The 22,728-nt window shown below is 50.0% G+C and overlaps 1 protein-coding gene across 1 annotated transcript in view; it reads left to right on the forward strand.

Moving 5' to 3' along the window:
* Positions 1–15,265: 15,265 nt before the first annotated feature.
* PDE2A (phosphodiesterase 2A) overlaps positions 15,266–22,728 on the forward strand; it is a 313,135-nt gene continuing 305,672 nt past the window's right edge. The window contains exon 1 of the mRNA XM_056858812.1: positions 15,266–15,369. Within this exon, the coding sequence (XP_056714790.1) occupies positions 15,302–15,369 (68 nt within the window). The 5' untranslated portion in view covers positions 15,266–15,301. The remainder of the gene's footprint in view (positions 15,370–22,728) is intronic.

Below are 22,728 nucleotides of genomic sequence, written 5' to 3' on the forward strand. Positions count from 1 at the left end.
CAGACACCCTGTGAGGTAGGTGGGACTGAGAGAGCTGTGACTAGCCCAAGGTCACCCAGCTGGCTTCATGTGGAGGAGTGGGGAAACCAACCCGGTTCTCCAGATCAGAGTCCACCGCTACAACTCCAATTGATTTAAAGGAACATCAACCAATTTGGGTGAAAGAAATCAAGGCGCAAAGAAATGAAACCCTCCCAGGTCATGTTGCCAAACTTCAGGTGAGGCCTGGAGTTCTCCCAGTATTACAACTGATCTCCAGACGACAGAGATCAATTCCCCTGGAGAAAATGCCTGCTTCAGAGGGTAGACGCCATGACATCACATCCTTGCTGAGCTCCCTCCCCTCTCCAAACCGCACCCTCCCCAAGCTTCACCCCCCAAATCTCCAGGCATTTCCTAACCCAGACCTGGCAACCTTACAATGCTAAGTGAAAGAGACAATCCACCTCTCCCCACTTTGGATCCACATGGACTCCTTCCCTCGTACCCTTTTGTCCTCCTCAGTCAAAAGGTCTCCACCTTATGAACACATGAACACATGAAGCTGGATGCCTTATATTGAATCAGACCCTTGGTCCATCAAAGTCAGTATTGTCTACTCAGACCGGCAGCAGCGGCTCTCCAGGGTCTCAGGCAGAGAGGTCATTCCCACCACCTACTTGTCCGGTACCTTTAACTGGAGATGCCGGGGGTTGAACCTGGGACCTTCTGCATGCCAAGCAGATGCTCCACCACTGAGCCACAGCCCCTCTGTTCTTCACTCCTCCAGCTTTACCAAACTCGGCAGCCCAAAGCTCTCTTCCTTGAGTTACACACAGGAAGTTTAAGGAAAATCTTGTTGCTGCTCTTCAGGACTTCCTGGAGTGAGTTGGTGCAGAGAGGAATGCAGCTGGTCCACTGAGGCACAGGGGCACAGCCGTTCCATTGGAGGAGCCATGGCTCAGTGATAGAGCATCTGCTTGGCATGCAGAAGTTCCCAGGTTCAATCCCCAGCAACAGAAAACAACTTGGCACCCTCCTCTATATGACAGCCCTTCAAGTACTTGCAGATGGTTCTCATGTCCCCTCTCAGTCTTCTCCTCTTCAGGCTAAACACACCCAGCTCCTTCAGCCTTTCCTCACAGGACTTGGTCTCCAGACCCCTCACCATCTTTGTTGCCCTCCTCTGGACACGGTCCAGCTTGTCTACATCTTTCTTGAAGTGTGGTGCCCAAAACTGAACACAGTACTCTAGGGGAGGTCTAACCGGAACAGAGTAAAGCGATACCATCACTTCGTGTTACCGGGACACTATACATCTGTTGAAGAGTGGGGAGGGCAGGGTTTGGGCAGAGTCAACCCTCCAAAGCAGCCGTTTTCTCCAGGGGAACTGATGTCTGTGGTCTGGAGATCACTTGCAATTCTGGGAGATCTCCAGGCCCCACCTGAAGGTGGTCAACCCTAAGGGTGTGCTACTATATCCTGTAGTTGGCTTGGCTCTCTCTCTGGGTCCATCTGCTCCCAGGACCAAAAGTGGGTCACGCCAACACCAAACCTGGAGGTGGTATACCCGCAGGAAGAGAGAGAACCTGCAGGACCTCGCGGCTCCCTGCGGAGTTCTTGCGCTTAGATCACTCGTCAGCTTTGCACTGTTCCCTGCTGGCGCCTCATTCCAGCCTCCACCGTTGCTCTCATTTCCTCGCTGGCTGCCGAAAGGATCTTTTCATTAGCAGCTTCCCCCAGCGGGATGGCCATGCTGAGTCCCCCCTTGCCTGGGAGAATCCCAGAAGTGTTAATTAGCTGCAGAGAGGAAGGGAACTTCAAAAGTCGGCAAAACTTCTCAGGAGCTGGCATCAACGGCAACAAAAGTGTTAGCTTTGGCCCAAAGTCCCCCTGTGCCAGCGGGAAGTGCTGGGTATCCCAGGGACTCACCAGAGAAGTCCTGCAAGGGTGGTTCCAACTCCTTTGCTCTACAGCGCCACCAGGGCTGCTGGCTAGCCATGGGAACCGCAGGCACAGGAAACCTAAATACCAACACAGCATTCCCAAACGCTCCTGATCCTGGGAGTCTAGTGGCTCTGGCGAACCTCCAGGGTTGCCAACCTCCAGGTGGTAGCTGGAGATCTCCTGCTATTACGACTGATCTCCAGCCGATAGAGATCGGTTCACCTGGAGAAAATGGCCGCTGTGGCCATTGGACTCTATGGCATTGAAGTCCCTCCCCAAACCCCGCCCTCCTCAGGCTCCACCCCCAAAACCTCCTGCTGGTGGTGAAGAGGGACCTGGAAATCCTATGAACTAATCCTGTGCCCTTGCTGAGTATATCACTGCATAGGGTTGCCAGGTCCCTCTTCACCACTGGTGGGAGGTTTTTGGGGCGGAGCCTGAGGAGGGCGGGATTTGGGGAGGGTCTTCAATGCCATATAGTCCAATGGCCACAGCGGCCATTTTCTCCAGGGGAACTGATATCTATCGGCTGGAGATCAGTTGTAATAGCAGGAGATCTCCAGCTAGTACCTGGAGGTTGGCAGCCCTATGACTGCAAGACAGAGGGTGGCCAACTCCTGCTTGGGATTTTGGGGTGGGCCCTGGAGGAGGGTTTTGGGAAGAGGAGGAACTTCAGTGAGGTATAATGTCATAGAATTCATCTTTCAAAGCAGGGGAGCTTTACCATCTGGAGATCAGTGGTCATTCCAGGAGATCTCCAGGCCCCACCTGCAGGTTGGTGACCCTACGTGGTGCCTTCTCCCTGTCTGGACACTGCTGAGGGAGTCTCTGGTCTCCTCTAGACAATCCTCCTCCTGCTTCTGTGCCTTCAGCCACAGCGACCATCTGGGCTTCTCCATCCTGATCTGCCCACTTTGAAGTGGCGATATGCGGAATTTGATCCTGCATATACCCATGTACTCTAGGGTTGCCAACTCCAGGTTGGGAAATACCTGGAAATTTGGGGGGTGGAGCCTGAGGAGGGCGGGGTCTGGGGAAGGGATGGCTTTCAATGGGTTATAACGCCATAGAGTCAACTTTCCAAAGTGGCCATTTTCTCCAGGTGAATCATAGAATCATAGAGTCTAGTCCAACCCCCTGCACAATGCAGGAAATTCACAACTACCTCCCCCTGCATGGCCCCAGTGACCCCTACTCCATGCCCAGAAGATGGCCAAGATGTCCTCCCTCTCATGATCTGCCTAAGGTCACCGAATCAGCATTGCTGACAGATGGCCATCTAGCCTCTTCTTAAAAACCTCCAGGGAAGGAGAGCTTGCCACCTCCCTAGGAAGCCTGTTCCACTGAGGAACCGCTCTAACTGTTAGAAAATTCTTCCTAATGTTTAGACGGAAACTCTTTTGATTTAATTTCAACCCGCTGGTTCTGGACCAACCTTCTGGGACAACAGAAAACAACCCAGCACCATCCTCTATTTGACAGCCCTTCAAGTACTTGAAGATGGTTATCATATATCTAGTGGCTGGAGATATCTATCGGTGGGAGATCAGTTGTAATTCCAGGAGATCTCCAGCTAGTACCTAGAGGTTGGCAACCCTACATGTACCAAACACTGGACATGACGTTCCCAGGCTTCACAGTCTTCCCTCCATGCTTGTGTGCTAACTGGCATGCGTTCCTTGGACCCCTGTGTGTCTGAATGAATGGCCTGCCCTTTATCCTGAGTCTGGTCAAAGGGCTGTGGCTCAGGGGTGGAGCATCCGCTTGGTATGCAGAAGGTCCCTGGTTCATTCCCTGCTATCTCTTGGTAGAGGGTATCCAGTTGCAGGCATGGGGATAATGGGTTACTTCAACTAGCCTCATGTTTATTGGGGAAATGCCTAGTTGTTCTACTACTCTCTGAAACTAGTCTAGGTAGGTCACCTAGCAACTAACTGGGCCTAGAAGTTTCTCTTCTAGTTTTCTGTTTTGCGTACTTATCTTGCTGTTAGAGTTTCAGACCTTAGAAAGCCGGGCACTGTTCCTTCCCCAGAAATGGGCGTGTGCAGTTGCCTGTTCTGTGTGTTTAGAAACTAAATAGAGGTTTTTGGCTCTTGAGAAAAGACTTCAGCCTGGACTCAGATGGTTTTGTGTATAGGAGTGGGGAAACCAATCCAGTTCACCAGATCAGCCTCCACCGCTCATGTGGAGGAGTGGGAGAATCAAACCCGGTTCTCCAGATCAGACTCCACCGCTCCAAACCATCTTAACCACTACACCACGCTGGCTCTTAACACACACACACACACACACGGCCTTCAGCCTTTGACTGGCTGTCGCCGCAGACAGGATGCTCGACTGGATGGTTTGATCGAGCATCGTGACGCTGAGGGTCTCTTGCCACCATCAAGAGCTAAAGCTACCTGGGCAAAGCCACATTTTTTTAAAGACTAAGAATGTAGCTTTTTGCAACGGTGCCTCAGTCCTTCAGGATGACACTGAGCTTGACATCAAGGTATATAATTGCCAAGTAAGATGGAATAATTTCCAGCCTCTCAGAGAGAGAGAAAGAAAGGAATAAGAGACACATCACAGCATTGTGGAAAATGCCAGGGGCTCTTCAGCGCCATTGCTTGAGTGGGCGTATCACTTCAGGCAGGTCACCCTGTCTTCAGTTGCATGAGGAAAGTAAAGAGCACACTTTCTGCCCTCTTCACCTGTATTGGTTGGGGGCCGGAAACAGCCATGGTGCAAAGAGAAAAGAGCCAGAGCTCGGTAGCACCTTGAAGACTAACAAAACTTCTGGCAGGGTAGGAGCTTCCATGAGTCACAGCTCACTTCTTCAGATACCTGTGACTCATGAAAGCTCCTACCCTGCCAGAAATTTTGTTAGTCTTCAAGGTGCTCCTGGACTCCTCCTCTTTTCTACTGTTACAGACAGACAAACATGGCTACCCATCATGGTGCAAAAACAAATAATGTCTTTGAAGTGGAGGAGTTGGCGGTTGCTTGTTTTCTCATTCCGGTGCAGAGAAGGCATCATCTTGATGTAAATGAACAGATTCCAAAGGGTGTTAGTAGCCCCCCCCCAAAGTGCCCCATGCAGGATCTCCTCACCATTAGGCATGGCTGTCCCTCCTCAGCCCTGTGCACAAACCCATTCAAACAATCTCATGAGTCACCAAAGAAAAAAAGATGCTGTTTGAATTCTCAAGTGCCATAAATACGCTGTACTAGGGTTGCCAACCTCCAGGCTTTTTATAATTTTCCTACCACCATTAAAACATGGATCTTCCTATAGAGTACTGTCTCTTTAAGAAGCTTGTGACACTCTGATCCTTAGCAATGTGCTCAGTTAACTTATAACTTGCAGCTGTGCTTAGAAGCCTCACAACTTTATCCTGGCAGCCATCCTGGTGCATGGAAGAATAAGACTTTGAATATACGAATAATAAGAAATTTGTGAAGGTATGTTTATTATCCATGTTATTACTGGCTTTGTAGCTTATTGTTTTTAAGGTAACTTTTGTAAATAGTTTTTATTGATGAAGAATGGTATAATGCAAGGGTATTTAAGCAACACTGATTTATTGGACAATCACAGGAGCAACATTTTGAGGCTACTGGCTGATGAAGCTGTCTTTGGATGGCGAAAGCATTCAAAGCATCCGGAAAACGCTCCAGCAGAGGTGTGCCTACGTCATTCACAAGCTCCATTATTTCGTTCTGTAAAGAGAAATGAACAAGTCATAGTACTTACCTTTGAAAGTATTTTACTAGTCATTGTACTTACCTTTGAAAATTATTTGCCTTCTTTGAGTAGCTACAGGCTACACATTCTTTGTATTTCTGTATAATATCTGCACTTGTAAATAATACATCACTTTTGCATACTATTTTGAGCTTGATACCATTATCGTTACCCAACCTCCAGGCACTAGCTGGAGATCTCCTGCTATTACAACTGTTCTCCAGCTGATAGAGATGAGTTCCCCTGGAGAAAATGGCCGCTTTGGCAATTGGACTCTATGGCACTGAAGTCCCTCCCCAAACCCCGCCCTCCTCAGGCTCCGCCCAAAAAACCCCTCCCACCGGTGGCAAAGAAGGACCTGGCAATCCTAGGTTGTACCATGGGAATAGGCACACAGGGCAGGTTGTTTTGTGCCATGTCCTGCCCCCACCCTCGGTCAAATGCACCCATTTCTGACCTCCTCCAGCGGTTGGCCTCTGCGGCTTCCCTAGTTGCAAGTTGGGTTGCCAACCTCCCCGTAGGGCCTGGCGATCTCCCAGAATTACATCTGATCTCCATACTACAGAGTTCAGTTCCCTAGAGAAAATGGAGGGTGAACTCCATGGCAGGACACTCCGCTGAACCCCTCTCTTCTCCAAGCGTCCCCCCAGGCTCCACCCACAAATCTAGCCAAAGATGGAAAATGCTGCAAAGTATTTTCTTCTACTTTCTACAGAAACAATAACGCGAGTGCCAGTCCCAAGACATTACCCGCGGAAGCTTTCCAGTTGCTCATCTTGTATGCCATTTCCATTCGCCTGTTGCCTAACCCTTCCCTTCCCCTCTGCCTGTGGCATTTTTAAGAAAATGGAAACACTTGCATTGGGTTCTAAATAATGACAGTTGCGGAGAAGCCATGAGAGAGACAATGGGACATTCAACAGGCGATGTGAGAGTCTTCACTTGTGACTCTCTGCCTCCACAACAACACATCCCCTCCCCTCACTCTGACAGATACAAAATAATTGCAAAAGGGGAGTGGGGAGGTGGCATTTATATAGCGGAGACTCGTTTGGCTTCTCGGTTTAGGAACATCATCCACGCAGGCTTTGATCTGATTCACAGAGCCCCCATTTGTCACACAATCCAAGGATGGTGCAATGAAAGGATTTGAAAGAACAAAGATGATTCTATGGGCGGGGGGGGTTGCCACTGACAAAATGGGCTGGGGGAGGAGGCAAAATGTCCGAGCTGAGTGAAGCTAGAAAGATCGACAAGCTCAGACCTCTCTCTCTGCCCAGCCCATCCATATCACTAAAGAGAATGGGGATGCCAGCTCCAGGTTGGGAAATACCCGGAGATTTTGGGGGCGGAGCCTGAGGAGGGTGGAGCTAGGGGAGGGGAGGGACTTCTGTGGGGTACAGTGCCAAAGAATCTACCTTCCAAAGCAGCCATTTTCTCCGGGGGGAACGGATCTCTGTTGCCTGGAGATTGGTTGTAATAGCGGGAAATCTTTGCGTGATCTGGATACTATACTTCTGTTGATGCAGCCCAAGATCACATTTGCCTTTTTAGCTACCGCATCACACTGCTGACTCATGTTCAGTGTTTAGTCTACTAAGACCCCAAGGTCCTTTTTGCAGGTCATGCAGCAAGCTTCCATGGCAGAGTGGGGGATTTGAACCTGGGTTTCCCGGATGCTCTATCCACTGTGCATCACTGCTGTCGGAACACTTTGAGAAGAGGGTCTAGGACAGGTTTGAAGCAGCTCCAGGTGGAGGGAAGCCGGAGAATGCCTCTCTCTGCATTCCACTGGTGCAGTGGTTTTCAAGGATTTATGTAGCAGTTTACAGGCTGTGTTTCATTTCTTGTTAAGGGGGGGGGATCTGATGGGCTACAAGCTGCCCCAATTGTGTGGGTGTGTGTGGGGGAAATTTTTTTCCAGACATAGGCAGCGTGAATACATAAGAAGAGACTGTGATTGCTGGATATGATCAGTGGTCCATCTAGTCCAGCATACACCAGGAGGTTCAAGATTTGCCTTAAAAACTATTCAAGGTGGCACACAAATTTAATACTTTAATCTGACTAGAGATATTACTGTCTAATCCCATGCACTTTATTGCTGGTAAGAGGCACTCTGCACATGCACCGGAACTAGTCTTCTTGGTCATTACTTTGCAAAGGACACGAGATGCCTCTTCTTCTGATTTTTTTAAAAATTATTTCAAATATTCTTATGCTGTCTTTCCATCTGAATAGCGTCCCCTGATGACATCCATATTTTCTTGTGCAGTTTAAAAAGGCCCCTGGGGTGTAAAGTTGATCTGAGAACTTTGCAAGCGCAGATACCTCGTGAGGATGCACTGCCTTTATCTCTGGGGTTTGTAAATGAAAGCCCTGATAACAGCCCCTATATGAATCAACGTGGGTAATTTAAATAAAGCCATCTTTAAGCCGAATGCTGCAAAATATTGGAAGAAGGGCAGAAACATAATCTCAGATCTTAGAAATCCATGGAATCTTCTCCCTGAGCAATTCAAGATGTGGAGTTAATCACATTTTGATGATTAAAGCACCAGTTAATGACATAATGTACCCTTTTTTTTGAGGGGGGGGGTGCCGTACATTTGAATACTTTGGTATTAGCTCTGCTCCCAAGGCATATCAAAGGATAATTGCACGCAGTTTTCTGGCATTACAAGGTGCTGAACTGATAATCCACGGTTTTACTCTCAGTAGGGATCTACCTAAACAGAGCAAAAAAGTATCAGGAGAGAGAGAAAAAGGGGGAAGGAGGCCAAACCCTGGGCACAAAAGTCCCAAATTGGCTTTTCTGTTCAGTCCTGCCTTTTCACGGCTGAGCGTCTGATATAATATCTGCACTTTTGCTTAAATGGAACCTTCTTCCACTGGGTGCAGGCTGGAGTTGCTAACAGCCCAAAAGGGAATGAAAAGAATTGCTGCAAATTACTTTCCTTCAGTACAAAGTGGAGCCATCAAGACGTAAGATGGGAAACACACACATTGCAAATCTACTACGTGGCCATTTACCGAAAAATCAACATTGCTCAGTCGTGGGGAAATGAACAGAGAAGCATTTGAATAGCCTCGTGACAATGGATCTCTTCTGCAGAGAGAGGGAATTTCATTTGCTTCCCTCCAGAATGAGGAAACCATTCTGCGTGAGGGGGACAACGAAAGCTGATCGGTGGGGCAGTTAGCCGTAGCTAATTCATGGAATCATAGAATAATAGAATCATAGAACCATAGAGTTGGAAGGGACCACTAGGGTCATCTAGTCCAACCACCCCCACAATGCAGAAAATTCACAACTACCTCCCCCCCGGCACACCCCCAGTGACCCCTAGTTCATGCCCAGAAGATGGCCAGGATGTCCTCCCTCTCATGATCTGCCTAAGGACATAGAATCAGCATTGCTGACAGATGGCCATCTAGCCTCTGCTTAGAAACCTCCAGGGAAGGAGAGCCCACCACCTCCCGAGGAAGCCTGTTCCACTTTTATCCAGAGCAGTTCAGAATCTGCCGAGCATAGAAAAGGTTGGGACTGGTGCGTGTGTCTGTGTGAATGGAAACTGTAGAAACGTGGAACTTAGAAACACAGAAACATGGAGCTGGAAGGGGCTTCAAGGGCCATCTAGTCCAACCCGCTGCACAACGCAGGAAATTCACAACTGCCTCCCCCCCCCGATCACTCCCCCAGTGACCTCCTGCTTTATGCCCAGAGGAAACCTCCAGGATCCTTGGCCAATCTAGCCTGTAGGAAAATTGCTTCCTGACCCCAACGTGGCGATCGGCATTTCCCTGGGCATGTAAGAAAGGGCCATGAGAGCCAAGCGCTGATGCAACCCTTCCTGCCCTCCCTCTCGTGATCTTCCGAAGTTCACAGAATCAGCATTGTTGGTGGGCATCTGTGCTCACTTTTGCCGCCCCAACCTCACCGGTTCATGTGTCTCAAAAGAGGTTATTACAAAAACAACAGGAGTTTTCCGTCCCTCAGAGAAAACCAACCCTGTCACAACATTGGCCCTGGCCAGGTGGTGCAGAATTTGAGAGCAGGATCCCAAATCCCAAGAAGGGTGCTGGAATCGGTGTTCACATGGTGCGTCATTACGCCAACATGATCTGCAGCGCTGCCAGAGAAGCTGCGACATACGTTTGTGTGATGGTCCACAGAGGGCCATAGAGGCTTTGCCCCAGCCCCAGACTTCGGAACTCCCTCCTCAAAAATCCTGTCTTGCCTCTTTGTTTCTGGTCTTCTGGAAATCTGCAAAAAAACCAAACACCCTTTTACTCTGGAGTGGGCATCTGATGGTAGATTGCGCTGATCTCCTGAGGTGGAAAAGGATGTTCCAATGCTAACTCTGATTGACCTTGGCTTCTTTCAGAAGAAGAAGAGTTGGTTTTTATACCCCGGTTTTTTCTACCTTTTAAGGCGTCTCAAACCAGCTTACAATCTCCTTCCCTTCCCCACAACAGACACCCTGTGAGATAGGTGGGGCTGAGATAATTCGGAGAGAACTGTGACTGGATTAAGGTCACCCAGCAGGCTTTATGTGTTGGGGTGGGGAAACCAACCTGGTTCTCCAGATTAGAGTCCGCCGCTCTTAACTACTACACCACGCTGGCTCTCTTTTTGGTCCCTCCGCTGCTCTTGTTACAATTGATGGGCGGTGGAGCCTCGTTAGTTTTCAGATGATCCCTCTTATTTTTATCCGTTCTTCCTCCGAGAAGCTCACGGCAGCCTTCCTCGTTCACCTCTGCTCCATTTTATCCTCAAACAACTCTGTCAGGTGTGTGAGGCTGCGAGTGCGTGACGGGCCCACGCTCACCCGGCAAGCTTCCTAGGCAGGGCGGGGATTGGAACCCGGGTCTCCCAGATCTTACTCTATCATTCCAGCAGCTCTATTGCACTATTATATTTTGCACAGTATTATATATGGCACAATATTATATTTTGCTCTTATTAATTCTGACTGGAAGCCACATGGAGCCTTCTTTCAACAGAAAAGCAAAAGAGAAACCCTCAAGCCAGTAAGTTGCCTGCTGCTTGTTCTCTAAAATGAATGCCACCTGTTACACTCCTAGACATTGCTTGACTGGGTGGTTCATAACCAGAGGTGGTAAACCTCTGAATGCCAATGTGGGGAAGCAGCATCGAGGAAGGCCGTGGCCGCCATGCCCTGTTTGTTTGGCCCTCCTGGGCAAATGGTTGGCCGCAGAGGGCGACTGACCGCTGGACTGGACGGGCCGCTGGTCTGATGCAGCAGGGCTCTTGTGATCTTAAAATAAAAGCAGGCACACTAATTCATCATTCATCTTCAGGGTCAACAACCACCAGTGTGACCAGGGTGAGGTAAGAAGGTGCAAGAGAGCCAGCATGGTGTCATGGCTGACAGCTGTGGACTCTAATCTGGAGAACCAGGTTCGATTCCCCACTCCTCCACATGAGCAGCAGACTCTAATCTGGTGAACCAGGTTTCATTCCCCTCTCCTCCACATGAGCGGCAGACTCTCATCTGAGGAACCGGGTTTGATTTCCCCACTCCTCCACATGAAGCTTGCTGGGTGACCTTGGGCTAGTCACAGTTCTCTCGGCCCCACCTACCTCACAAGGTGTCTGTTGTGGGGAGAGGAAGGGATGGAGATTGTAAACCGGTTTGATTCTCCTGAAAGATAAAGTCGGCACATAAAAACCAACTCTTCTTCTCCTGGATCAGACCGGTGAGGGTCCAACTGGTCCTGTATCCTGTCCCACCATGGTGGCCAACCAGTACCTCTGGAGGTCCAACAACAGGGCACAGAGGCCAAGGTCTCCCCTTAAATATTGCCTGGCAAAAGTTAGTCAGCGAAATGAGGCCAAACCAGCCGGGAGTTCTCCAGCATGAGGCCCACTGAAAGGAAGTGGAGCTCAATAAGGGAACAGCTGGTGAGGAAGAGGGATACTTTCAGAAGTCTCCTGTCCAAATTTGTCACTTGAGCTTGGACTTGAAAATTTCCTAGTTCTTGTATGCAAAGCAGAATCGACGCATTCAAGATCCTCCATTGTTGAGTTTTTTAAAATTTCTGAATGTTGGGTTGTGCTTCTGAGGTTTGCCACAATGGTAATATCTTTCCGTTCCTTCATGCCTCCCTCCTACACACGGTTGTTGCAGGTGTGTGCAGGAATAGAACTGGGGTGGGGGAGAAACAGGTCTCCTGCTTGGGTTGCACAAAGGATTGTAGAAAGAGTCTTCTGTGTGGTAATCTCTGCGAACACACTGGGCCACATTGGCACGTCAGCACCTGTGGCTGGGGGTGAATGAATGCGGCTTGTGCCCCAGGCCTGGAAAAGTAAGGGAGGAGAGTAATGTGAGATCTGTTTCTGAGAGTGCTGAAAAGGTCCTGCGAATCGTGAACACCGTCAGTCAGCTCTGGGAGGGAGGCTGGTCCACCAATGGCAGTTGACGAAATCAAGACACAAACCAATAACCCCTCTCGGGGGTGGGTCAAAAAGGAGCTTCGGTCCTCCCCAGGAACACCTTGTGCCTCTATAACAGGGGTCCCCAACCTTTTTGAGACTGTGGGTACCTCTGGAATCAGGCCCAGCAGTCTGTTCACACAGTGGCCAGCCAGTGCCTCTAGGAAGCCCACAAGCAAGACGAGTGCAGCAGCACCATCCTGCCTGTGCTCCACAGCACCTGATGTAATAGGCCTGCTCCTCTGATCCTGGAGAAAACAGGGATGCATCAAGACTGGTATCCATTTTGACTAGTAGCCATGGATAGCCCTCTCCTCCATGAAGCTGTCCGCTCAAAGCCTCCAGGATCAACAAGTACAACCCCTTGCACAATGCAGGAAAATCACAAATACCTCTCCCCCTCACACCACCAGTGACCCCTGTTCCATGCCCAGAAGATGGCAAAAAAACCTCCAGGATCCCTGGCCAAACCGGCCTGGAGGAAAATCGCCTCCTGACCCCAATTCCTCCCTTTCCTCAACTCATGGGAAGAAGGAAATCCTGAAGGGAATCACACACTGACTAAGGCAAGACTAGTCGCTAACCAGTCCTCTTCATCCTGCAGCGGAAAAAACTCTCCTTGTGGCCCTGCCCACTTCCTGAAAAGCTCAGGGAAGTACTGGTAGATCCCCATGAGGGATCCTGCTCAGCAAGGAGGCTTGGCTCACCCAAGCAAAGCAAGGCTGAGGAGAAGAAGACGACGACAAGTTGGTTTTTATATGCCGACTTTCTCTAGCACTTAAGGAAGAATCAAACCGGTTTACAATCACCTTCCCTTCCCCTCCCCACAACAGACACCCCGGGGGGTAGGTGGGGCTGAGAGTAAGAGAGCTGTGACTAGCCCAAGGTCACCCAGCTGGCTTCGTGTGTAGGAGTGGGGAATCAAACCCAGTTCTCCAGATTAGAGTCTGCCACTCAAGTGGAATAGCAGGGCAACCAACGTGGTTCATCAGATTAGGGTCCGCCATTCATGTAGAGGAGTGGGGAATCAAACCCGGTTCTCCAGATCACAGTCCACCACTCCAAACCACCGCTCTTAACCACTACACCACACTGGTTCTCCTAGAGCCTACAGCCTAGAGGCTGTTGAAGCATGCCTGCCTGCCAGGCCACACGCAATGGCTTTAATCTTGTATTGCCACCAGGAGTTGTGCTTTCTAATCAAATGTGGCCTGGATCTTCCTCTCCTCCTTCCCCCAAGGCCCCCACTTATTCTCCCACCCCCCAAGCCAAGCCTCCCCTCTGCAATCTCTTTTGTTACGAGAAATGGCTCTGACCCGATTTTAGGTTTCCACGGTTCCTTCCTGGCTGACAGCATTTAAAAAAAAAAAAAGGAAGAAAGGATTAACATATACAGCGGCTCCTTCCCCCCCCCATTGTAACCATGCGAAAACCCGCACGAATTAAATTACCAACCTGCACCCAGCTAATAATAGCTGGAGCGATTTCAGCAGTGCAAAAGCGGCCCCCAGATCAACCGACTCCCTCATTATGGTGGTTAGGCCATTCTTGGCGCGAGTGGGGTGCCAGCCGTGCCGTTCAGAGTTTTGGCAATAAAGGGCCTTGCCGTGGGAGTTGAGGTGCGCGCGCACATGTTTGATGTGGGGCTGGGGGAGTGGATCACGGCGGGGTCTCTGCAGCGCCGGGGAAAAGAGAACTGGAGCGGTGGAATTAACCAGAAGGGCCCGAATGAAAAATCGGGTGTCACAAGAGAAAAATTGCGGAGGAAAGGAAGGAGCTAAAGGCCAAGAAGATTAAATTTGAAATTAGGGGGGGGTGCTCTCTTTCTGTCTCTCTTGCTCCGTGTGTCTCTTGTGTGGTTTTTTGTGTGTGTACTTTGGCTCTGATCTGCCACAGCTGTAAATAAGCAAGATGCTAAAGAGCCTCAGTTGGGAGGTGAAAGGGGTGCCTTTCAAACACAATCTTGCACCTGTATCAACAGACACCACACTCATAGATGTTCTCCAGAGGTTTGAACGTGATTCTGATTAAACAAATACCTCTCTAAAAGCATTGCCAGCTTTGCTCCAGTGCGCTCCAGGTTGGCAGAGCATGGCCCTGGTCTCTTGTCAGGCTGGGGGTGAATTTCTCTGAGGGTGTGTAGGTGGATAGCTGGGTGTAAGGCCTGGAAACCCCAGATTGGGGGCGGGGAGAGCCTGGATGCATTCTGCATGTGCTCAGAGAGCCTTCTCTTCTGTCTGACTGCTTGGTACGTTCTGGGGATTGAGTGCTTGCATTTGAAGCATGACCTTGTTGGAAGCGTTGCAGAGTCTAGCGTGTGAAGAAACTGAGAAGAAAAACCAGCAAGGAGCAGGCGAGCGGTCAGTTAGTTAGGGCTATAAGGCCGGAGACCTTTCCCCAGTCTTTCTGGGGCTGATCCTGAAGGAAGTCCGACCCTGTTCTCCACTGTCCAGCTTCCTCATGTGAAACATGGTCTGCAGCAGAAGAGCCGGACTGGAGTCCGGCAGCACCGTAGAGACCAACAGGGTTTTCAGGGAATATGAGCTTTCGAGAGGCAGAGCTCCCTTTGTCAGACACCTGGCTCGATTCCCATGTAGGCCCGGGTTTTATGCACATTTCATTTGGCTTTTTTTTTAAAAAGTAAGAGAAAAACATGTGCATGTTTGGTAAAGGAATCGGAACGTGCACATGAAAAGGGGTCCCCCTCCTCCCTTTGGCACGGTGAGCCCCTCTTGGCCTCGACTCTCCTTCCTGATGCAGATCCAGCATCGATCAGCAGGTTAGCAGGAGTGGCTTTCCGGCTTGCTGGTTCATGCACTACACATGCATGCTCTCTCTCTCTCTCTCTCTCTCTCTCTCTCTCTCTCTCTCTCTCTCTCTCTCTCTCTCTCTCTCTCTCTCTCTCTCTCTCTCTCTCTCTCTCTCTCTCTGGCTCTCGCTCCCCCCTCCCCTTCTGCATGCTTCAGCAACCTGCATTAGGATCTGTTACAGCATCAGTCTTGAAACTCCCTCCCAGAGCAGAAGGGAAGCGAGAGACAGTTCCCAACAGCTCCATTACCGTTCCCGGGCGAGGGGGAGCCGGCTGCCTGGGCCGGGCGCCGGGACAGCGCCTCTCGCCTCTTGCCGCGCCCCCCAAGCCGATCTGCCCTCTCTTCCTGGCGGGGCTGGCGAGAGGATGAGGAGCCATGGGCCAAGCCTGCGGCCACTCCATCCTCTGCCGGAGCCAGCAGTACCAGCCGGCCGCGTCTGACATGTGAGTCGTCTCCGGCATCCCTCGCCGCCAGGAGTTCCCAGACTTATGGGGGATTTGGACGGGTAGAGGGGGGAGGATGGGGAGGAGGAGGAGGGGAGGGGGACCCGCAGGACTGGAGCCGAAGCCGGCGAGGCGGGGTGATGGGGAGGCGAATGGAGATGGAGCGGAGTTGGAAGCCAGGAAGAACAAAAGGGGCTGGTTGGAGAGCCGGGAGGAGGGAAAGGGAAGGGAAGGGAAGGGAAGGCGCCGCAGTGCTGCTTGCAAAGGAGACTTGGGCGGGATGGCGCGAGAGAGCAGAGAGAGGAGGGGAGGGGGCCAGGGGACCCAAAAAGTTCTCCCTCCGAAGGCGACCCAGCTGGGCGAGCGGGGGCCGCCGTAGCTAGCCCCGGGGGGCAGGGACCCCAGCGCTGCCGCCTCCGGTGGGTCCCTGGCCCAGGAGAAGCAGGTGGCCTGCTGGTCCCCACGCCGTTGCCGGGGCGACCAGGGATGCCTCCGCTCAGCATCCCTGCTGCGTGGCTCCGGCGCTGTCCGCGGTGCTGAAGCCTGGCCAGGCGCGGAAGCCGGGACGCTTGGCTGGCTAGGAGGGAGGCAGGGCTGCCCGCTGCCCAAGGGAAACTTTGCCAGGAGCCAGCCAGCCCTCGGAGGACACTTCCCCTCCCCATTCGCCAAAGGGAGGGTCTCAACACCTCCAGAGCTGCTTTGGTACTTATGATGCTGTTGGGGAAGGGATTGTGGGTCGGTTGGAGGCCTGGAAGAGCAGAATGTAACGCTGGGGTGCACCGGGGGTTACGTTTTGTTGCTTCCCAAATTGGCTGGTGAAATTGTGAGGGTGTGAAGGGGAGCGTGGGAAACGCGGTGCTCTCCAACCTCCCCAAATGGTGCTTGGTGCTAAACGTTTGCAGGAGGCGTGAATCGGGGGCTACGGAAGAGTTAAGTCGGGTGCATCCCGCCCAGAGCAGAGCTGACTTTCCCTCAGTGTGTCCTTTATGGATTTATTTATTTATGTTATCGATAGTCTGCCTTTCCCATACTCAAGGCGGACTGCGCAATGTAGATCAGTGCCGTCAGAGCTAGGCGACAGGAGTGTGGATGGCAGGAATGTGAAAACGAGCCAAAATCTGACACAGAGTTGAAACCACGCTGAAAGAAAGCATGAGCATTTCAATATGACATGTTAAATGATGCAGAAATTACCTGTTAGGAGCACACTTACAGCAACAGAAAGGACACAGTTGTGTATCCCTTTACCAAAGCATCTTTCTGAACCATTCCATTATAGCAGAGCCTGACTGTGTGTGTTAAGTGCTGTCAAGTCGCTTCTGACGTCTGGCGACCCTATGAATCAATGTCCTCCAAAACATCCTGTCCTTAACAGCCTTGCTCAGGTCTTGTAAACTGAGGGCCGCGTCTTCCTTTATAGAGTCCATCCATCTCTTGTTGGGTCTTCCTCTTTCCCTGCTGCCTTCCACTTTTCCTAGCATGACTGTCTTTTCCAGTGACTTTTCATAATGTGTCCAAAGTACGACAGCCTCAGTTTAGTCATTTTAGCTTCTAGGGTCAGTTCAGGCTTGATATGATCTAGAACGCACTGATTTGTTTTTTGGGGCAGTCCACGCTATCCACAACACTCTCCTCCAACACCACATTTCAAAGGAATCTACTTTCTTCCTGTCAGCTTTCTTCATTGTCCAGCTTTCACATCCATACATAGTAATAGGGAATACGATGGCATGAATTAACTTGATCTTGGTGGCCAGTGACCTGATTACCTGTGTAAAAAAGCCCTCCTGAATAATGAACGCAAGGGAAGTGCCAGCATGTGCAGAAAAAATTAGAATGGATCTAGTGTGTGGGGCCAAATTATTCCCCCCCCCCCCAGTTTAAATGTTTCCCTCTCAGAATGGCAGGGAGGGCCACAAGTGTTTACCGACATTAAGAAAGTTTTCCTTTCCCTGTTTTGGCCCCTTATTATATAAAATCAAGTGAAATCATTCATTTCGCCCATCTGCCCTGGCCAGGAACCACATCAGCGTTATAAAATCTGCTAGAACAGCAGCAAAGGACTGCAAAGAAAAACGCCCACAGAATTCAGACTCCCAGCTCCCATTTTACACTGTTCACAGCACCTGTCAAACTTACATTCAGCTGTGTGCATAGCTACAAACTTCGACAGGGTTGAACAGCTTGCAGAGAGAAGTGGGCTCCGTTCCATACGACCTCTTTGTTTCTGTAAATCTTCCAAATTGTGTAACACAGACTAATAAATGCATTTCCTTCGAACACTGATCACCTCTGCCTTATGTGCTAGGCAACCTCATACACAGGGAGAGTCACCATCAGCATTACCATTTCCAAATGTACAGAGTTGTGACTTTACAGGGTGCATTACCATGTCACCCTTCCACAAGCTCCGGAGGCATTAATTGGAACCTAAGCGACGTGAAAGCTCTTCTCAGCCACGGCCTAGATCATCTCTGCTTAGCTCATGTAGGCAGAAAAATCTGGTTTTCCCAGGACTCAGAAGTGACACCGCTTTCTCTGATGAGAGAGACCTGCTGCTTAGTGAAGCTAGATAATGAAAAGTGAGGAAAACATTTTGGCTCCCTGTAGAAGGCAGGCTTCCCTTAGAAAGCAACGCCTACGGTCTGACCAGTTCTGGGGGCTGATTGCCCCTCTGATCCCAGGGCTATTTATTTATTTTTCAATTTATACCCCGCCCTCAATCCCCGGCTAAGGCCAGGCTCAGAGGAGCTAGCATCATGCATAAATACAACACTGTAGATACTGTGTAAGGCAAATAGGGGAATAAGTTCTCCTGCAAAGTACAGGCCTTTGCACACGATGGGGGCTGCCCTAGCACATTTTTATTTTTTATTTTCATTTTACGTCATTTATACATAGCCTCTCTTCCCAATGGGGACCCAAAGCAGCTTCCATTGTTCTCCTCTCCTCCTTTTTATCCTCACTACAACCCTGTGAGGTAGCTTAGGCTGAGAGTGTGGGACTGGCCCAAGCCAGCGTGGTGTAGGCGTTAAGAGCAGTGGTTTGGAGAGTTGGACTCTGATCTGGAGAACTGGGTTTGAGTCCCCACTCCTCCACACGAGCTGTGAAGGCTAATCTGGTAAAGTAGATTTGTTTCCCCACTCCTACACATGAAGCCAGCTGGGTGACCTTGGGCTAGTCTCAGCTCTCAGCCCTACCTACCTCACAGGGTGTCTGTTGTGGGGAGGGGAAGGAAAGGTGATTTGTAAGCTGGTTTGAGTCTCCGTTAAGTGGTAGAGAAAGTTGGCATATAAAAACCAACTCTTCTTCTTCTTCTTCTTCTCACCCAGCAAGTTCCCGTGGCTCGAGGGGGGATTCGAACCTGGGTCTCCTAGATCCTCGTCTGACACTCTAACACACTGGTTCCCAACTAGGGGTCCATGTACCCCCAGGGGTCCACGAGAACTAAATTAAGGTCCGCGAAACAAAGTTATAAACCCATAATAAATTAATATTTTCAATTAAAAGTTCTCTATTATAAAATATATATATTCAAATATGATTCTAAGTTTAATGTTTAACTAACAGTTATGATTAAAGTTTATTTTCAAATTCCCGGAATTTTTATTTTGAACCTTGGGGTCCCTGCACCGAACAAAAAAGTCCTAGTGGTCTCTGGTCAAAAAAAGGTTGGGAACCACTGCTCTAACAGCTACACAACACTGCCTGTCCTTGTCCATACTGAAAAAGACCTGGGGTGTCACACCCTCTCTCAGCTGTGCAAATGCATCTTGAGTCAGGCGTGGGTGAGAGAGGGGATATGGCACAGACACATGACTGTTGTGGCAAAGGTGGGCCGAAGATACCCTTGGTAGTGATGCAACTATGTGTGCAGGAGGATTGCTAAACACACCACAGTATTCTGAATAGCTATTGTGAGGTGATATTCTCATACAAACCCTCTTTGGAGGCCCTGCATCAGCTGCCCCCAACATCTGAGGCTAGATGGGTGGTGACTCAAAAAAGGTCCTTCTGGCCTGGGTCGTGGCACCAGAACGTTGGAACTCCTTTCCCCAGGAGGATCCATCTGTCTCCCTCTATCAGTGTCTTCCCCACCACTGGATGAAGACTTTTCTGTTTTGTTGGGCACACCTCCAATAATGGTTACTGGCCCTCCTCCCTGGTTCTTGTATTGTTTATGTGTCTTATTGAATTGTTTTAAAATTTTAAATGTTGTTTTAATTGTTTAAATATATTCATGTTTTTATGTGCACCACCTTGGGAACCCTTATGGGGTGGAAAGATGGCATTAAAATGTTTTAAATCAATCAATCTAGTGCTTGCATGCCGGCCCAGAAGGTACATGTACCACTTTGGATCTTCTCCTACTGATGCAGAAGGTCCCAGGTTCAATCCCCGGCATCTCCAGTTAAAGGGACTAGGCAAGTAGGTGATGTGAAAGACCTCTGCCTGAGACCCTGGAGAGCCACTGCTGGTCTGAGTAGACAATACTGACTTTGATGGACCAAGGGGCTGATTAAGTAGAAGGCAGCTTCATGTGTTTATGTGTTCATGTAAAGCATTTCTTCACACAATGCATAGTTAAATTGTGGAACTCCCTGCCCCAGGATGTGGTGATGGCCGCCAACTTGGAAGGCTTTAAGAGGGGAGTGGACATGTTCGTGGAGGAGAGGGCTATCCATGGCTACTAGTCAAAATGGTCACTAGTCATGATGCATACATATTCCTCCAGTATCAGAGGAGCCTATTATAGTAAGTGCTGTAAAGGAACACAGGCAGGATAATGCTGCGGCAGTTGTCTTGTTTGTGGACTTCCAGGAGGCACCTGGTTGGCCACGGTGTGAACAGACTGCTGGACTTGATGGGCCTGGGTCTGATCCAGCAGGGCCTTTCTTATGTTCTTATGTTCTTGTAGCCCCAGAGGCAGGTAGGGACGTTCCTCCCCCACCCCACCCCACCCCATCAGCAAGTTGGTTCATTGTGGTTCGGATTCGCACGGCCCTTGCTCTCCTGGGTTCGCTCCCCCCACCCCGTATCTGCCAGTGTGATGATCCACACTGTCCACAGTGCCCTGATGACATTTGCATAGACCACACAAGAGAATAAACAGGCGTAAATAACCAGACGACATCTGACTGCGAATGCTAAGGCTGAGAAACCAGTGGGGGGACATTTCATTCTCCGGGGCTAGTCTGCTGCTGACCTCAGTCATACTTTAAAAAAAAAGGATTTCAAAGGTGGCAACAGCAGGAAACGGCTGAGTAGGAATTCGTTAGCAATTCTGATATGGTGCCAATTGGATTCTGCAGCAATTCAGGGTGGCTTTCTCGATACAGAAAGGGTCCCGCTACAGCAGCAAAAGATGCTGCTCAAAGACTGAGCACCTTTCTTGGCATGCAGAAGGTCCCAGGTTCAATCCCCGGCATCTCCAGTAAAAAGGATGAGGAAGCAGGTGATGCGAAAGACCTCAGCCGGAGTCCTCGGAGAGCCCCTGCCGGCCTCAGTAGACAATACTGCTCTTGACAGACCCCAAGGGTCAAAGGCAGCTTCACATGTTCATGTAATGGGTCTGTGGTCTGCCTGCCTGTACTGGTCAGCCACCTGTGGCTGCTAGAGGGGAGCAGGCCACGCCCACTCTGACGGCATCTGATGTTCTTTGCACTCTGCAGCCCAGTGATGTGTTAGATCTCTTATGAGCACATGCACTTGCTTTCTACTGAGTCAGGCCATTGTTCTTTCAATGCCAGTGTTGTTTACTCAGACTGGCAGCGGCTCTCCAGGGTCTCAGGCACAGAAAGGTCTTTCACATCATGTCCTGCCTGGTCCTTTTTAACTGGAGATGCCAGGGATTGAACCTGGGACCTTCTGCATGCCAAGCAGATGCTCTACCACTGAGCCACAGAGATCTTTCACATCACTTCCTACCTGGTCCTTTTAACCAGAGAAGCCGGGGATTGAACCTGGGACTTCTGCATGCAATAAATGTGATCCTATATCTTGTAATTATAAAGATGAGTCTGGCCTCATGGAAATCGATGTTTCTGTACATAAGGCTGGATCCCACAAATCCACTCCACAAGCAGCGCCATTTTCCCGTGGTGCAAAGAATCGTAAGTGAAGCAAGTGATTTCTTGCACTGCTGTCTGTGGAATACATTTATGGGATTATATCAAGGCTGCTTATCATGTGTTTATGCAGCACAGGGGCGCATGTTACGAGAGCAATTATGCTTAATAAATGAGTTGTGAGACAACAGAGGTCCCCGAATGGAATAAGCGCCTTATCAGACTGTACCAAAAGCCCAATTGTCTTTACACTTCGTTGACAGAGCACATTCACCACCAGGTAAATCTCAAGCAATTCAAGTGATGAAGACACAGCTCCCTAAAAGATAGGGTTGTCAGCTCTGGGTTGGGAAATTCCTGGAGCCTGGGGAAAGCCAGATTTGGGGAGAGGAGGGACCTCAGTGGGATCGAATGCCATAGAGTTCACCTCCAGAGGAACTTGATCTCTGTAGTCTCGAGATCAGTTGTTATTCTGGGGGAGCACCAGACTCCACCTGGAGGTTTACAACCATACTAAAAAAACCAGCTTTGGGATGGGGCGAGGGAGTGTGCAGCTACTCCTGGGGCCAAGAACTTGGAGGAAAAAATTGAGAAAATTAGGAGAGGAAATGTCTTGTGGCCTCTCCATGAGGTATGAAGCTTTGCAGCAGACATGTGAAGATGGCTTGTGGAAGTGACTTTCCATTAGGGTTGCCAACCTCCAGGTACTAGCTGGAGATCTCCTGCTATTACAGCTGATCTCCAGCCGATAGAGATCCTTGGAGAAAATGGCCGCTTTGGCAATTGGATTCTGTGGCATTGAAGTCCCTCCCCTCCCCAAACCTTGCCCTCCTCAGGCTCCACCCTAAAAACCTCCCACTGGTGGTGAAGAGGGACCTGGCAACCCTACTTTCCATACCAAAACTCGGTGCTCAAACGAGGCGTTGTGTTGCTTCAAGCAAAGGACAACTCTTGAGCTAGCCCAGGTTAGATCTGAGTCAAGTGGCATGACCCCTTGCTCCCCTGCCGTGCTTCTGATGGCCAGGAGAGAGACTAGCCCCTTTGGCATATCATGGTGCTGACCATAGCCCTCAGTTTGGTGGCTTGGCCGTGGAACGGGACCCATCAAGAATGAAGAAACACTCAGCTAGGGTTGCCAACTCCAGGTTGGGAAATTGCTGGAGATTTGTGGTTGGAACCACTATCCAGCACTGGCTACTTTGGTGGCCTATGGCCATTTATGCATGGTTGGCTGTTCTCTCATGGTCACTCTGCCGACTAATTCAGGGCTTTGCTTTGATTATGCTGGCAT

Source organism: Euleptes europaea, chromosome 12, assembly GCF_029931775.1.
Source record: "Euleptes europaea isolate rEulEur1 chromosome 12, rEulEur1.hap1, whole genome shotgun sequence".
NCBI lineage: Eukaryota > Metazoa > Chordata > Lepidosauria > Squamata > Sphaerodactylidae > Euleptes > Euleptes europaea.